The sequence below is a fragment of the Cebidichthys violaceus genome, unplaced genomic scaffold, assembly GCF_023349555.1.
Source record: "Cebidichthys violaceus isolate CVI_PGR_0920_01 unplaced genomic scaffold, fCebVio1.0.p SCAF_39, whole genome shotgun sequence".
NCBI classification, from domain to species: Eukaryota; Metazoa; Chordata; class Actinopteri; order Perciformes; family Stichaeidae; genus Cebidichthys; species Cebidichthys violaceus.
In genome coordinates, this window is record NW_027176583.1 from 1,858,160 (window position 1) to 1,876,179 (window position 18,020).

At 45.4% G+C, this 18,020-nt stretch overlaps 1 protein-coding gene across 2 annotated transcripts in view; it reads left to right on the top strand.

Moving 5' to 3' along the window:
• The window catches only part of grhl3 (grainyhead-like transcription factor 3), a 31,026-nt gene that overhangs the window by 10,071 nt on the left and 2,935 nt on the right, over positions 1–18,020 (top strand). For both annotated transcript variants that reach the window (XM_068726499.1, XM_068726500.1), the window contains exons 4-14: positions 10,099–10,165; positions 12,130–12,573; positions 13,920–14,094; positions 14,191–14,252; positions 14,809–15,067; positions 15,155–15,394; positions 16,030–16,141; positions 16,257–16,351; positions 16,838–16,996; positions 17,132–17,198; positions 17,284–17,408. In XM_068726499.1, coding sequence (XP_068582600.1) covers positions 12,557–12,573; positions 13,920–14,094; positions 14,191–14,252; positions 14,809–15,067; positions 15,155–15,394; positions 16,030–16,141; positions 16,257–16,351; positions 16,838–16,996; positions 17,132–17,198; positions 17,284–17,408 — 1,311 coding nt within the window. In that variant the 5' untranslated portion in view covers positions 10,099–10,165; positions 12,130–12,556. The remainder of the gene's footprint in view (positions 1–10,098; positions 10,166–12,129; positions 12,574–13,919; positions 14,095–14,190; positions 14,253–14,808; positions 15,068–15,154; positions 15,395–16,029; positions 16,142–16,256; positions 16,352–16,837; positions 16,997–17,131; positions 17,199–17,283; positions 17,409–18,020) is intronic.

Below are 18,020 nucleotides of genomic sequence, written 5' to 3' on the forward strand. Positions count from 1 at the left end.
GCATGCTGCGTGCTGGTTAGGAGGACTGTACCACGAGGACACAATTCATCAATAGTCTACATTTTATCTGCCAACATTTCTGTTGAACCATTCGTTTAATGACACCACCTTCCCTCTGTGTCAACGAGTCTCAGGCTTTTCTCTTCAGGTCACAAAGACGTTTCCGTCTTTTCTTCAACTTTTACTCCTCTGGAGCCAAGTTGACGTGTTTTTGTGTATTTTAATTCACAAGAGTCACGGAGCTTTTCCTGCTAATGCGTCCGATGATTACAGTTTCTCACCTTCGACACTTTTTGTCGACCCACAAAAGAACGTTTTCCTCGACCTCCTCCTGTAAAAGATGATGTGTTTTATAGCTCTAGATATCTTTGTTTTCTGTCTCTTCTACCATGCATCTTGTGATGCGTGGGCGCCGTCCGCCGTCTCCGGAGGAATGCGTGAACGTTAGCGACGGCGAGCGTGCCGCTGTGCATGTATTAACTGTCGGGCCTGTTTTAAAAACCAAACAGACCAGCATCCATTTGTAATGACTGAGGAATGCTCGTACGTTAGATAGGAACAGGGAATGAACTGGGACGCATTCATCACTCGATGGCTCCGCGCAACAGGAAGTCATCTGAGTTGAAACTCCTCATCCTGTGCAGGAATGTGAACACGTTATGAAGCGGCGGTGGACGAGCAGGCTTTTCCTAAACGAGTCCAGGCCTGTCGGGAACATTTCTAGCAATGACTCCGAAGTGACAATGATGACAAGATTATAAATATAGGCTTGATGAAATATTTAACAATAATTGAGCACAGCCTGTGACTGTGGGAGTAATTCTTTATTGTATTAACAAGTCAACCTGCCATTGTGACTCTTGGGCATCCCTCCAGGACTCTGGTTTCGATGACATTGTGTGTGCGTTAGCCCATCAGCCAAACAGGATGAAGAAACGTGTGACAAAAGACAGACTCACAATCAGTTTGTATCACAGCTAATAACACGGATATCCCAGACAGCTGGACTAAATACCCAACAAAGAGAAAGGTTCTCCTTCGCCTTGATGAGTATCCGGAGTCTCTAGTGGCCCAATGCTTGGAAGCAAATGGAGTTATTGAAAATATTCCTTGATGAGGAGCATGTCGAACACGGGTTCTAGTGTCGGCTTCACACTTTAATTTATCCGGTAACAAGATCTCTATGTTATTAAACTGTTATGCTGTTAGTTACACCGGCCCTCAGCCCGTTCCATCAGAACAATCTGTCCCCAGTTTTGTTGTAAGAAAATCCATTTCAGCAAACTGAATCACCCCAAACTCTCTCAAATGTACAGAACATCCCCAGAACATCTGACTCTAGAGATAATGAACAAAGCTCAGACGTCTGTTGTTCTCAGAGTCATACCTGCTATTATGAGGAGACTACAGAGAGCTAATGCCTGTAATTAACCGTAATTCAGGACTTCTGTTCTACAAAAGGCCACAAACGGTCTAAATGAGTCCTTGAGTTAAAGAGCATGTCTGATGGAGAGGAACCCATGAATCATTAGGACACATGTTCAGATCATACATGTAGCTTCAGTCTGTGGTTATGATGTGTTTGTATCACGTGGCTGTCAGATTCTACAAAGCCCTAATCCAAGATGAAACAAGAACATGGGATTGTTTTATAATTAGTAAATGGAATAAGGGATTAACACACACACACACACACACACACACACACACACACACACACACACACACACACACACACACACACACACACACACACACATTGTTCTTCCTTCAAGTTCAATTCAAGATGATGTTTTATTTCAGACGTAGTAGAGAAAGATGATTAATGAACACAATGAATGTATCAATATTTTAGAAATTAATTCTTTCCATTGACACCTGGAGCTTCTTTGATTCATTTTTAATATATTTTTGCAAAACTTTTCTCCTATTATGGTGCAATTATTTCCTCCATCTTGTTATTTGTTACTGCTGTCTGTTGTGGACTTTAGAGCGCTCTGGAGCAGCTTTGTGATTTGTGATAAATAAACAATATCTCATGTCTCATCTCAAGTCACATTATGATGACTCAGGGCTTCAGTAGTCGATACATTCTCAATTCTACATGATGCATCATGACCACGCATTTCTGCTCCGTGGCTTCTGATGTGATTGAGTAACACTTGAACTGACGGTTTAGTTGCGTCACATAATGATCACAAATATGAAGATTATTATAGATTTGATAGTAACTAGAGACCATCCACAGACAGACAAACACCTGGCAAAGGACTCAAAGCTGTCTCTCTGATGGTTTATGCTGTAGGTGTCTACACATCTACACACACACACACACACACACACACACACACACACACACACACACACACACACACAGGTGTAAACAATTCAATTACAATTGACCTAAACCCTGAATACCAACCGTTGACGTCTCATGTGATTGAACTCTGTTCATGGTTTGCAGCCTTTTCCTTCTTTCACCTCGTTATGAGGAGAGTAAGAGAACACAGCCTCACCTGTTGACCCTGATGCACCGTATACGTTACACATCTCAAGAGTGACTCTGTGTGTGTGTGTGTGTGTGTGTGTGTGTGTGTGTTGCTCATGAAGATTGACTGTACAGATGCTTCCTGCCTGCCTGGCATCGCAGCATCACATCACAAACGGGCGACCGTGCTCAACTTTACCCTTTCTGCCTCATCTCTTTACAGCCTAAAGAAACTGCCTTTTTTGGGAGGGAAGGTTTGTTTGTATGAGAGAGAGAGAGAGACAGAGAGAGAGAGGGGGGGAGAGAGAGGAAGAGAGCTCTCGTTTGTCTGAAACCTGAGGAGGGAGAGCAGAGCAGAGCCAACAAAGGCCTGTGTTTAATTTTCTCTTTTTTCTGTCTGTTGTCTTTGGTTGTTCCTTCATATTATTTCAGCGCTTTGCAATCACTGCATCTTGTTGGCTTTGTATTCAGGTTAAACTTGTTGCAGGGGACGACAACTCCCTCCCTCCCTCCCTCCCTCCTCATCTCCTTGTCACCTCCTCACCTCCTCACATGTCCCCCATTCACACTTCTGCTTTGATTTGCATTTTCTTTTCAAACGGGTGCCGCATTTGTCTTAAAGGCATGACTGACTCTCCCGGCCTCTTGTAGTCATTCTGTCCTCTCCTTCCTCCCTCCTACCCTTCTCTCCTCCCCCCTCTTTCACCAGCAGGTGAATTCTCTCCCGGAGGCTTTAGTCGTTCAGTAGCAGGTGCACGTCTGCCGGATACCACTCAAAAAGACAAGAACAGTTTCCAGTCCAATAATTCATTGAGTGTTGGATGTGCACGCATCTACCTTACTGCTCTAGTTCAGTCCATTCACCACGCAGTTAAATACAGTTTATAAGTACAGTCAGAGGACACAGAGGACACAGAGGACACAAACATTTCGCTCTCTCTACACTTCATAAGACGCTTCTACTGCTCACTACTACTAAATGGACCATCTGAACATCTTTTACTACCTTAAACTCTATATCTTCTCAAACGTTCAAATCAAAACATTTCATCCATGTTGCCTGCTGTTACAGCTGCAACTTCAGGTCACTTGTGCACTAATATTGACAGATTTTAATTCACCTTTATTTACTCACCAAATAGTCCAAATAACCATATTTTATTTCACAGTAATGTAGAGAACATCACAAACACCGGGTCCAAACAAACCACACGTACTGCATGAAGTGAACCGTAACCATGTTGACCCAAGCTGGTTACAAGGATTCTATTACACAAACGTCCTAAATCTTATATTTGTAAGATTATTTTTGGATCTTTTTTGGCCTTTATTAGAATGTTGAACCATACAGAGGGGGGGGCGACATGTAAGCCAAGGGTCGCAGGTCGGATTCAAACCCACAAACTGAATCTTAATCCCGCTCTTAAATCTTCACAGTAGAGTCACAGTAGAGTCACAGTAGAGTCACAGTACGGCTCCGGGACGAAGTACGTTTGTCGGCCAACTCTAAAAGTTATCATCAGTTAACAATAGTTTGGACTGTTGCAGAAAATAAGGTTTGTGGCAAACACACGTTTTTGATACTTGTACGTAATGTAAACTTCAGAATTACAAAGCTAACGGACACACCAGTAGAATGTTTGCCTGTTTTGATCCCGTTTAAATTGAGCCTTATGATGTTTGTCAGTGTTTTCTCTTAAAGACGTAAAAGCTTCATGATTCACGACTGGAGTATTTACTGACGCATTAAATATTGTAGAAAGCGTTAGCTGGTGTCAACCACAGACCTTAGTTCTGGCATCGAACCAAAATCCATAAAAAGGAAACATTGACTTTGAGACGAGGAAACCTGAAGGGGACAAATCTTCAATCATTCATCATTTAAATCATGTTAAAAAACACATGAGACAAGGAACAACTGATTCATTTCTCTCCATGGCAACAGACTTTGTGGACCAAGCACAGGTCACAGGGATCGTTCACCGGCACGTCAGTCTTCCTTGTTCCCTGTTCTGCGACGGGGCGCACCCTGCTGCGGCCCATGAGCAGGGCACGCTGCGATCCTTCCAGAGGATTGAGGAGAAAAGGATCGCGTGGTTCCTCTAAAACGCCGACGAGCTGAGACACGTAGACTGAAACTGGGCGCGAGACGAAGAAAGGAAAAGGGAGGGCGAGATAGAGGAATAGATTATGGGGAAGTATCGCAGGTGAACATGGAAAGTTTTGTCTTCCCTCTAATAAGAGTGAGTGGGTGAAAGTCAATGTAAACTTTATTCAGAAGGTTGTATATTTCACCACTTGTTTTCTTATACGGATATATGCAGAATAAATGTATAGAATAACAACTACAGAAGCAGTGAAAAGTTGATATTTACAATATGACAGAATCAATAAAACAGAATACGGGATGAAAGAAGGGAATTGTACCAGGAGAGAGACGGTGAACGAGTGCAAAGCAGCCCTACATGACAGAGAGACAGAGAGACAGTGTTTATACAAGGAGCACATGTCTGCAAGAAGTGAGTTTCTGTCTGAGGGTTTCATCACTGAGCCCAGGGTGAGGTGGTCTGAACATGTTCCCTACTTTATTTGAGATGATGAAGCAACAATGCCTGGAAAGCTCTCCTCCTCCACTATCCCACGGGAACATCAGCACTCATCCATAGAGGCAGAGGGACGGAGAGGGATGATGGGGGGGGGGGATTTAGTGGGAGGGAGGAAGACAGATGTTTATCGTCGGGGGGAAAGGAAAAGGTTTGTAGGTGTTTCCTGCTTCATTTATGAGTGATAATGGATGGAACCTGCACACATGTCATTTCCCAGAGGAATATTCTCACCGCTGCCCTCATCTTCTAGAGTTTCCACTTGACTTTGACCTGCGAGTGAACGTCCACACACTGACGCTACACACACACACACACACACACAAAGATCATGCACCCACATTTGACTCACACCAACAGTTGAAACCCTAAGGAACATGTTGTCGTCTAAACGCAACATCGTCCCGTTCTGTGGAAGATAAAGAGCACATTGTTGACAATAGCGCGTCTCTTTGTGGAGAACATGAGCTGCACTGTATCTGCTGTGAACTCACACCGCCTGCATCTAGTGTTACTTACCTGCAGGAAATTTATCACCCAAATATCTGGCTCCGCTTCTCTCCAGGGTGTCGATGGCCTGAGGCGGCGGCGACGGCGTGAGCTCACCTGGCAGATATTCATCTCGCTTTAGAAGTACGAATAATGACGCTTGATGCTTCTCCGATTGAAGAATAAACCTTTTATTGATCGATTTCTGAAGCGCGTGAGACGGTTGTGTTCAACCCTTTCTATATGAACCAGTTGTTTCAAATGTTTTAGCCCATTTAGGAATGTCTTGTTTTGGGAAAGATGAGAAGATCGATACCACGCTCATATTTATTATATAGTGAATATGAAGCTATAGCTAGCTAGCTTAGATTAGCACACAGACTGGGAGCAGTTAGCCTGACCGTGCACCAAACCAGCAGCTCCACAGCCAACCAATCAACACAATAATTAATAGTTAGATCGTTTGTTTAATACGTGCAAAACGTAAAAACGTCAAGTGCTGGTTTGTGTCCTTCACTGACATATTTTGTTAGCTTGAGACAGAGCCAGGCTAGCTGTTTACTCCTGTTTCCTAAGCTAAGCTAAGCTAATGCTGGATTTAGCTTCATAATAAACTCATGGTGTCAACATATATGAAACATATATTGAAATATTTCAGACTATTCTTTTAATCTTTTGAAGGCGTTCATGAAGCGTACTCTAGCTGCTCTTTATTTACTAGGAGACAGTGAGGTTATTTATGTCCTCACGCTATGACTGAGGAATGGCCCTCCAACCCCATCACAGTGCAATTATGCACATTTCTCTGCAGTTGTTAGCTGCAGATAAGAGAGTCCTCCAGAGGCTATGAAGTGAAGGTTTATCTACCTCTGGCCTGAGGGGTCCAGAATGAAACCTGATATGGAGATGAGCCCAGGACCTGCTCTCTGTTTGGGTGGGACCACAGTCAGTGTGTGTGTGTGTGTGTGTGTGTGTGTGTGTGTGTGTGTGTTTGCAACATTCCCTCCAAATTGTGACGATGGATCTCACATGTCAACCTGCTGAAGTCTTCATTAAAACTGTAAACAATCTCACACAGCTCTAAGATTTCCATTATTCTTATTCCAATATCAAATGTTGCCAGTTTCTCTAGTCTCAATATTCTACAGGAGATCATGTTTCTTTAAAAGTGTCTCGGCGGATGTTTCCCTCTGATTGTGCGTCTTGTGTGACCGCTTTAGTGTGTGGTGTCTGTTGCTGTGCGTGTGTGTCTGATTGTATATTCATTCATGTTTGCATTGTACAGAGAGAGAGACAGCCTGCTGGTAGTGAGAGAGTGCACCTACAACCGGCCGGGTCGCTCTCCAGTGCCTGTTATTTCACCGGCTCTTTCGCTTGTTTTCATACCGATCCTCCAAAGAACAAAAGCTCAGTCTGAGACAGGAATGACAGACGTTCCACACTCTTAAACAAACGGTCCTCCTCGGAGTGTTTGGATCGGTCCTACGTACCAGATGTACTGTAGAAAGAACACCGTAGTCTGGTAACTCTTCACACGACCTCATACACGTGAACTTTACTTTTATTCCACCCGAGTCACTTTGTTGAACTTTACAGCGTCCGTGCTGAGGATTCAAATCATTTGTCGGAGGCTAAAATATTACAGAAGATCAGAAGATGAAGCTTCATAAATATCCTATAACGTGTTAAACTGACTCTGCATTTGCACACGTGAGAAGCTAAGCTAACAGCTTCTGTCGAGGCTTTTTTAAAGTTTCTGATTTTGACTGAGCTTCATTTGATGTAAACACGTTCTTATATTCATACCTGGATTATCATCTTTTGGCTAATATATCACAGTGATCTTAGTCATCTCTTACCCTGAGTGCTACTTCATTTCCATATCAGACAGTAATTGTTGCTATTTATTTTTCCATTCTTACGTTCTAGAAATCATTTTGTTCACTCTTCATGCGTTTGTGTTTTAAGGTGTTGCATTAACTTTATTTATTTATTTGTTTATTTATTTTGCAGGGACAACTGAGCTCCTTATTGTGTTTCCCTGTAAAATCCGCTCGTAGCTACTTTGTCAACTAGTTTGCCCTCGAGCGTTGCTCAAAGAAATGCTTTCATATTGAGCAATGCAACCTCCACCTTGTGCTCTGCAGCTCGCCCCAGCTGTGTCTTGTCCTCCAGTAGCCAACTTGCAAATGTCAAAGTGCTGAAACTTTGAAGTGGCTGCAGAGCAACAGGACTCTGCCGTTCCCTTCCGTCACCTTCTGCATCCTCTCCGACATTACCATCACTCTGCTGGGTTTGTCATATTCTCGCTGACACCTCCTCCTCGTCCATTCTCTCACCCAAACCCCTCTCCTCTCCTCTCCCACCCCCAGCCCCGGTCCTTCACTCGGGGCAGTGTGGAGTTTCTGGGAGTGGCTGCTGCTGTTTGGCTGACGAGGTGGGGGGGGGGGGGGGGGTGGGGGGGGTGAGAGAGTCTGTCCAGACTCTTGGAGCCTCTCTAGTCCAGGCCAAACAAAGTGAAGAGGTCTCACCATTCACCGCAGGTCAACCAACCCTGCTGGTAGACGAGCTTCACACAGAGCTCAGAGGAGCAGTGCTCTCAAGACTGTGAGTTGATTTTAGTGTCAAACACCAGATTAACACCAGAGCCTGTCATCATGGACGCCGGGCCTCGTTATCAGTAGATGGCTGAATCGACGTGACACCAAGCAGCATCGCAGCAACGACACGCGATTCAAGCCGCTGACGGCAATGAAAGAAGTATTTAGATTCTTACTTTAGTAAAAGCAGTAACTTTACCGGTAACGTCAGTTGATATCCAGTAGCTTCAATGCTGAGCAGCTACTGGTGCTGACAGATATTCTGAAAATCATAAATTGTGGTTCTTGTTGAATAGAAATAGAAGCATAATACTTTCCTAATCCGCCCCATGTGTGTCAGAGCTGCAGTTAAATCCACTTCCTCCTTAAAACTTCCCAACAAGAAATGTTCAGAGATTCTGTAGATTCAGATATTTATAGATTCATAACTCACTTCTGTAAATGCAAAATACGATTTCACAGTAAAAGCCTCTACATGCTGCCAATGTTTACCATGATACTAATCATAGAAGATGTATATCTGGCTCCAAAACTAAAAATGAAACTCCCTTTTAGAAAGTACTCTTGTTAAGGCAGCCTAGCTGGAGCTGCTGTATGTGAAACGACAAACAAAAAGCATTTAAATGTTCAATAATACATTTAAGACACATCTAGAAGCACTGTTCAGTGTTGACAGTCGTGAGAGATTCCACATTTTTGCGTACTTTTCTTTATGTTGCACAGAACATGGGTGGAAAATGAAAGTAGTTGAGGAGGAAGTGGCGTTGTTTTAAAGAAAGGTAAGCGCTGCGGTTACGGTAAACACGGCGAGGCTTCGCGGTAACAGGTGCACCGCTCCTTCAGAGGGAGACGGGCCCCGGGCTCCTCTGTCAACCCTCAGCACACATTCCTCCAGGACGAAGCAGCAGTGAAGCAGTGGGGTCGTAGAGAGAGAGATGGAGAGATATGCTGTGAAGGAAGTAGGAAAATAATCCACATCTATTTACTTTATCTTCTTCACCATGAGCACCTTATTCATTGTGGCTGTAGAGAGAGATTTGTTGTCTTCATGTTTGGGGTCGTGATGAAGATGTTAAGAGCAGGAGAGGGTTCAGCGGTCAGACAGAGGGGAGAGGAGGAGCAGGAGGAGTGGACTAGTGGTAGAAGGAGAGAACGAGGGATCCGGTGGGAGGAGAGGGGCGATGAGAGAGCTCCTTTTCGGCAGCGGTCGTGCGTAAAGCCGGCGCTAATCTCTGTTTGTGTGTGACCATGCGTGGCCGTGCGCTCACATGCACACGCACACAAACGGTCACACGGCGAGGACGCTCGGGTCCTGGTTTCAAGGCACTGAAGGAAGTCGTTTGAACGTCTCGTGACAGCCGTCAATCCTCCCCATCGTTCCCAGTGCCACAGATCTGTACGGGGCCGTCAACAGCTCCACACAATGAGACATGAACGTCTCAACACTGCAGAGAAGATCTTTGAGTGGAACAGACCTTCACACAGGCCAGGGCTAGTGTGTGTGTGTGTGTGTGTGTGTGTGTGTGTGTGTGTGTGTGTGTGTGTGTGTGTGTGTGTGTGTGTGTGAAGGTGCATTTCTCTCCTTAAAGACAGAACTTGACTTCCTTGTTGCACGCTGATCTTTCTAATGTCCCTGCAGAGATGAAACATTAAAACATGTCCTATGATCGTACAAAAAGGAAACCACGTCCTCTTATTGTCTCTATTGTCAGCATGTGTGTGTGTTCTGCAAGCTCACACACACTGGTTCATAACTACCTGATCATTTCCTGAGAAGTTTCCTGGAAGAAACAATCAGATTTCGAAGAAATTCTTTTTAAAAATAGTGTCGTCATTGAAAGAACTGCTCCATTTAAATCAAAGCAACTATTCATATATTGTTCATTTATTCTCATTATCTTTATTTCCATGTGTGTAGGATGTTCAGTTGAGCCGCTGAGCTCCAGTGATGTTAAAGGAACCAGACACAGAATCATGTGCGTCAGGTAAGCTTTCCTTATAATTAGAACCAAATGACATAATTACATTCAGGAAACCTTTGGATTCATAAGAAGTGCTCTGGTGATTCCACATTCATGTCCCACTACAGCTCACATTCATGATGATTGATAGTTCTGATCTTCATCTGTGAGTAAACATGTATTAACAACGTGCTGCACATGTTCACAGTTAATCATTTAACGGCTGCTGCTTGAACTCTTACAGCCGTTTAGAGAGATGATTCAGAATGCTTTTGCTCCTCTTCGGTTTGTCCTGCGGATGAAGAGCAGAGAGAGGAACAGAGACTGAAGTGAGAATAAAGGGTTCAACACTCTGATGTGTTAATCTCAGCTCTAATGAGGGACGGAGAGAGAAACCGTTCACAGCGTCAACGAGCTGGTGAAGAGTGACAGTGGTGTTGACCCACGTCCGTGTGTGTCCACCCTCTTTAAGAACCGGTGGTTCTACAGGCTGTACACCACGCCTCTCAATATGTGGATGTATTTTATTCTACTGCATTCAGAATAACTACATTGTAATAGTACAGATGCACTTCAGGACACGCAGCGTGGAGTCATGAAGGAGTGCCGTCAGAAAGTCTTCCTTCTTTCTCCTAACGCTCTTGAGTCGGTGCCAACTCGCCCTTCAGGGCTTTGTGTCTGTGTGTGTGTGTGTGTGTGTGTGTGTGTGTGTGTGTGTGTGTGTGTGTTATATTTATGAGGGTGTGTGTGAGTGTGTGGGCAAGCTGCACAGCACGCACCCTTGTGTGTTACCACGCCAGATTCCCTCAGGCGTCTCAACAAGTGCTCTCACACACACACACACACACACACACATGAACAGGTAAACAGCCGCATGCAATTACACTCATGCACATTACTTTCTTTTTGTGTGTTTGTGTAAGTGTGCAGTGTGTGGGTGGAAGATAATACACCTGACTAACATGAAGACCTTACGAGCCCCACTGCTGCTGATAGAACGATGTGTGTGTGAGTGTGTGTGTGTGTGAGTGTGTGTGTGTGTGTGTGTGTGTGTGTGTGTGTGTGTGTGTTTGTGTGTGTGTGTGTGTGTGAAGTCATTGTGAAAGTGAACACATCTTGAAGTCTTGATCTACACAGTTTGTAGTGAACTTCGTCAAATCTGTCTCCATTCATTTTACAAGGCTCGTCTCTGAATTATTAAATACATATTTAATAATAATTGACTCCACATTTGTTACTTCACTGATCATTTTATCAAATTATTTTTATAGATCACTAACACCTTGTAAAGTAGCTTTAAAAATAACCTGTACTGTACGCATCTATACCAATAATAAACCCAGTAATATAGTATCTATAACAGTATGAACCTCCAAAATAAAACGTAAGTACTTTAATTAAGATTCACTCTGAATGCAGGACTTTTACTATAATGGAGCATTTGTTTTTAATTTGTGGTATTTCTACTTTTACTTAATTAAACAGATCAGGTGAGTATTTATTTATTTATTTAAGTAAATTAAATCAGTTTTTAAGTAGAGTAGGTAATAAAGTAAAACGCTTGTAATAATGTATTTAACAGTATATTTGTTGTATTTTAAATACTATAATTAAGGAGGAAGGGTTCTTGAGTTGAGTTATTGTGTAAACTGTATTGATTAAAAAGAGAAAGTTCTCAATGCAACTCAAGAATTGACGAGCAAAGTAGCTTTAATTATGATGAGGCATCAACAATAAATTAAACATGTGCAACACAGTGTTATAATATAATAAAGAAAATAGAAAGAAAACAACATGTATTTATTCATATGTGCACCAAATACATTGTAAATGTAAGAAAAATCTCAAAATGTTCATTTTTTTCCGTTTGAATGTACTTTATTTTCTGTCTAAATGCACATTTTTGATTCCAGTAATGCTTCATGTCATTTGGTTGAAAAACATTCTTTTGTGATTCAAGCTGCCTTTCAGCCCAGCTCTCTCAACAGAACATGAAGAAACCAAACCTGGAGAGTGAAAAATGAAACTGAAGCTCTATTAACATGTTAAAGCTGAGTTCCAGCTGTTCTCATCAAACACTTCACGCCTCTGGGATCCTCGATCTCCCTCTTTTATTCTGCTGTAATGACATTCAGGACCTCCTGCCTCGGATTGTCTTGCAAAGCGCTCCCTCGGTTTCTCTCCAGCCCGCGAAGAGTTAACCTTCCTACACCTGTCCTATCAGACACCTGTCTCGCTCCTCCCGGCCAATCAGAGAGGAGAGAGGAAACTCACTGCTGGCATGAAATAGATCCGGGCCGGCTCAGAGGGAATCACAACACTTGACTCACCTGCGTGTCACTGATCTCCTCTGCTGGACTGATAGAGAAGCTGTGACAAACTAAAGGAACCTATTCTGCTGACTGGGCTGGAGACATGACCAAAGAGACTGAGTGAGTTCTGAAATCATAACATGTAAATCTGTGCTTTTTCTAAAGTGTGCTTTTTGATATGAACTTATTTAGACAGTTGATGTTTTTGTGTCTGGGGGACAGAAACCCCCCTTCTTCCTGTTTGCAATGAGACCCCCATGTGAAAGATCCCTGTTTTAAGACAGGGGTGTTTTGCAGGAGAATTTGATATGGATAGTTTTAACACACACACACACACACACACACACACACACTGTGCTCTGTGGTGGCAGTGGGTCTGGTTCGGCTCGCGTTGTTACTAACCTTAGGGGGGCCACGGAGCACAAAGGGAGACCGGGAAATAAGAATCTCCTCTCGAGGTGTTGGAGGCAGACAGAAGGCAGTGACAGCATGTAATGCATTGAGTTACATGGTGGAGAAACCCTAGACACGAGCGCCCCCCCCCCCCCCCCCCTCTGAGTCTGTGTGAACACATCTGCACTCAGCTGCTTTTAGGGTAAACCGGAGAAGAAGCGGTGGAGTCCTGTGGTGTTTGTTGATGTCGCTCGGTGTGAGAAGGAGAGACAGGTGCACCTCAGAGCAGGTGTGTGAGGTTCTAGTTCTAGTGTTCGTCATGACATCACGGACATAAACCAAAGCTATGATATAATATAACAAATACAGGATGTCCTGTGCGTTTGAAGGCAGTACTCTTTCACTAATCCTCGTGTGAAATCACTGGATCTCTCCCTAAGCTGTGGTTCTGTTGTGGTCGGGAACACCTGAGGTCTCTTCCTCCTGTCGGCACATTTAATCAGCTGTTAATCCAGAGTAAACTGCAGCTGTTTGTTCACTAGCTGCTTCAGGTAAACTCCAACGGGGGATTCTTCTGGTAGCCCCCCCCCCCCCCCCCCCCTTATGGTATGGAAAGCCAGAACTCCCACAGAACATGTGGTTTTCCATTCACTCAGTAAGAACATCTTTTAAGGTCTGTGCAAATAAGAGAGTTTATACAGGATTCAACGATGTGGTCTTTGGTTCTTTCACAACTCCAGAAACCACAAGGTGTGTGTGTGTGTGTGTGTGTGTGTGTGTGTGTGTGTGTGTGAGGGGGGGGTGTTAGTGGGTGGCCCTTGGCTTTTTTAAGTCGTTCTGACACCATTGGTTTGGTTTTGAGGGATGTTACTCAGCTTTGTGGTTTTGCAATCGAAACCGTTCATGCTCAGAGGCGAGTGTGTGCAGCCTCCTGGGCTCAGGTATATATATATATATATATATATATATATATATATATATACACACCTGATTATTGTCCTTTTTGACCATGTTTACCCTTCTTCTTCTGTTTTCAGTACATCTAATCACTGTCTCTGTTCTCCTCTCTGCAGGACTCTGGGACTGGTCTTTCAAAGCGAGAACTTCAACTATAACCGTTACAACAACTACGACATGGACTCCTGGTCCTACCTGGAGAGCCCTGTCCTCGAGCAGAACCCCCCCAAATCCAGACTCCTCCCGGGAGACGACCTGGCGGCCTTAACCATGCTGTATGAACAGTGCAAGGTATAACAGTGGAGCTTAACTCAACATTAACCCCAAGATTCAGTCTAACTTTCTCACTCCAGTCACTTAAAAAATAAAATCTTTTTCATTTTCCAGAACCAGAAAGATCAGAAGATTGTTAACAGCAGCCGCGTTGGCAACATCTGCAAAACAGAAAGGTAAGAAAAGTTCACCAAACTGATGCTGTTTCTGTACAAATCTACAAATACAAACGTCGTCTCCATCCTGTTGTCACTGAGTGAAGCGCATTAGAGAGAGTTAGAGCAGAAGCAGAGAGGCGGGGCTTTGGGAGGCCACAGGTGAGTGGTAATCCTCAAGTCAAACACAGTGAGGGGATCATTGTCTACCTCTTCATCCCTCCATCCATCCATCCTCTCTCTATCTCCGCCCTCTGTCTTCACTGAGCTCTCACTCTCCTCCGGTGGGTGAGAAGCGGCCATTGTTGGGGCGCAGCATTTGTCCCCTCAAACATCTCGAACAGGGAAACTCAAACACAAGCTGGATTAAGAGACAAACAGTACCCACCCAGACCCAGACCGCGTCTTCCTGCTAGTTCACCCTGCAGTAGCTGTGTGTCTTCTATATTTGCACGCGCTGTCTGCAGGCTTCTGTTCAACACAGCTAGTCACCTAAAGCTTGTTTGCTTCCTTGCTTCCTTGCTCTCTTGGTTCCTTGGCGGAGCAGTCACGGAGATCTTTTTTTTCCTCACTCCAGGCATCTAACCAACAGCAATGAGCTCGTTTCTTTGGAGACGTCCGCCAACGTGATGAAGATCCTCTCTGAGAGTGTTCCCTTGAGCCATTCCCAAGAGGTTTTGGGATCCAAGCAGAACGCCTCGCTGCCCGTCTCTGCCGCCGCCTCAGACACCTACGCCACCCTGACCAGCGTGGTGGCGGACACCTACGACAAGCAGGAGCTCAACATCATCTTTGATTCCCTGCTGACCGGTTCCTTCCCCGATCACAGCAGCGAGGTACATGTAGCTTCATTATGTAATGTCTTCTGTCTGACATTTCCCCCTCTTTCCTTTCATTAACGAATGTCTTTTTGTGACTTTCAGACTCTTCCCTACAGCGACCCCTTCCCCGAAGACCAGTCCAGCCCGGTCTACTCGGGCTCCTACACCGGCTCTCCGCCGGAGAGATTCAGGAATGAGTTCCAGTTTGCCCTGGGAGCCCCCTTGGCTTCTTCCTACAAGTCCAGTGAGCTGCCCATGGTCTACCTGAACAAGGGCCAGTTCTACCCCATCACTCTGCAGGGAGTGGACAGCAGCGCCTGCCTCACTGCCACCAAAGTCAAGGTGAGTCACTGGGACACTTTGTCAGGATCATGGTTGACATCATCCTCCAGAGGTGTTGTCCTGTTATTACTGTGGTAACTTAGGTAAAAAGAGAGATTGGTGACTATTGTTCTTAGCGGCATCCTTCCCTTCAGGCTTTTTTTAACTGGCGCATGATTATATAAATTCTTTGCGTGCCACCGAGTCAACCCATCCCAGATATATGTCCCTCCCTCGGAGCCAGCTCCTCAGTGACTAATTCCCCGCTGACACCCTGCACACCGGGGTGGCACCATTACAATGACAGCGTCGTGCCCTGTGTATAATTTATCCGTGCGCTGGCGTAATGAGGCCAGAGTGCGGCGGACCTCAGCTCAACTCCCTGATAGAGTGGAAAAAGGAGTGGACGAGGACGGGGGAGGAGGTGCGGTGTGGTTTTAAAACATCGGTGACAAACCTTTTCTTTGTGAAGCGAATCTGAGGATAAGAACACACACAAACACACACCAGCTCACTACAAATAACACAACAATGTGGTGAGAACAGGGGGATTTGGAGTGATGAATGAAACGAGACGGAGGTTCTTCTGCAGCCAGGCTGCTGAAAGAACTCCGCTCGGTTTGTCAAACGCACCTAACCGCCTGCTTTTCTGTCAGACGGTGGTGATGGCTGTGTTTGAGAATGACAAGAGCCCCGAGATGCAGCTCCGCTTCTGGAATCACTGGCACGCACGTCAGCCGACCGCCAAGCAGAGGGTCATTGACATCGGTACGTTCATCACATATACAAGAACATCATGCAGCGTCACCGTACGCCTGCTAACAGACACGCTCACTGACGACACGCCGCTCTCATCCATTAACCTCGTTTATTCCTTTCATAGCGGACTACAAAGAAGTGTTCAGCGGCATCAGCAATGTGGAGGAGTTGGCCTTCAACGCTCTCTCCTTTGTGTGGAACCCCAATGAAGAGGCCAAGGTACACACACACACACACACACACACACACACACAGAGGCATGCAAATGTGTTTTATATAAGCCGGCTCCGTAAGGCCAGGGAAGGAGCGGAACAGGTGGAGGGTTTAGAAGAAAATAGACGAAAGGTGGAGAGGAGAAGGAGTGGCTGAGGAGGGAGGGGAGGAATCCCAGAAATGTGTTTGGCCCCGAGGCTCCTGTCACCAACGAGAGGCGGCTTATACGAGCTCCGCTGGCCCGAAGGCGCTGGGGCGGGGCCACCAAACCTGCTGCAGGTGGAAAACCAGCAGGAAGAAGAGAAATTATCAGCAGAAAATGTGAGAGTAGAGAAGTCTGACACTTTAATGAAGACATAGATAAGACTGCACATCAGAGGGAAACAAGTTTGCGGTCTCTTTTTGATTGTGTACATAACAGAAGGACATGCAGAAAGAACACCAGTGGTTAAAAACACGATGTGATTAAAGAACCTGCTCCTCTCCTCGCAGGTTTACATCGGCATCAACTCCCTCAGCACAGACTTCTCGGCTCAGAAGGGGGTCAAAGGTCTGCCTCTGAACCTGCAGATCGACACGTACGACTTCAGCTCGGGAACCAACCAGCTGCTGCACAGAGCCGCGTGTCAGGTCAAGATCTTCTGCGATAAGGTGTGTAGCTTGTGCCATGTCCGTCCATTCGTCTTCTCTTACACACACACACACATACACACACACACACACACACACACACAACATTTGTGGAGTCAAAGTCGTGATTGTGACCGTGTGACGGTGTGTCCTCAGGGTGCTGAGAGGAAGATGCGTGATGAGGAGAGGAAGAGAAGCAAAAGGAGGGTGAAGCCTGATAACGGTGAGTGTTGCCAACAGGAAGCGCGTCTTAAAGACCTTTCATCTGTTTTTAGAGAGCGTATTCTAACTGCTGCTGTTGTCTGCAGCCAACAAGTCTTTAGTGAGCAGCTCCATGGGCAGCGAGTGCACCTTCTTCCAAACCCTGGACGATCATGTCACCCAGCCGGTTCTCTTCATCCCAGAAACACACCTCTCCAGCTTACAGCGCATGGTAGGTCCTCCTTTGACCCTCTCCTCTCCTCCCCTCTCCTCTCCTCCCCTCTCCTCTCCTCTCCTCTCCTCTCCTCCTCTCCTGTGTTGGGTGAGTCATGTTCCGACCCCTGAATCCCTGTAGGCAGTAGCACAGGCAGGGAGAAAACTGTGGGAAAGTATGCAGTGGGAAGGGGAGGGGACAGCGAAAGTGAGGCGAAACACAGACTCAGGATCAGACGAGCTTGTTGGAGTCGAAACCGGGCACGAGTACAAGCTGCTGCAGCTACTGACACTGAGATTAAGCTATGGGGGCTTACACACACACACACACACACACACACACACACCTGGTGTAACAGCTCACAGACACCTGACACACACAGTATGCACCACCCTCATAGTCTCAGGGGGGGGGGGTTTCACACACAATTGTAAAAACAGTGAGTTGAGAGTTGTGTTCAGACAGGCCGGTTCACTCACACCGTGGACTCAATGACATGGATCAGAGCAAGATTTAATTCAGACACAACTCTCCTGATTCACAGTGAGTGAATAGCAGAACACCTTAATGAGACACTACCTGACGGTGTGATCGGCCGGTACGATAAGGCGCAGGACGGAGGACGGTCCT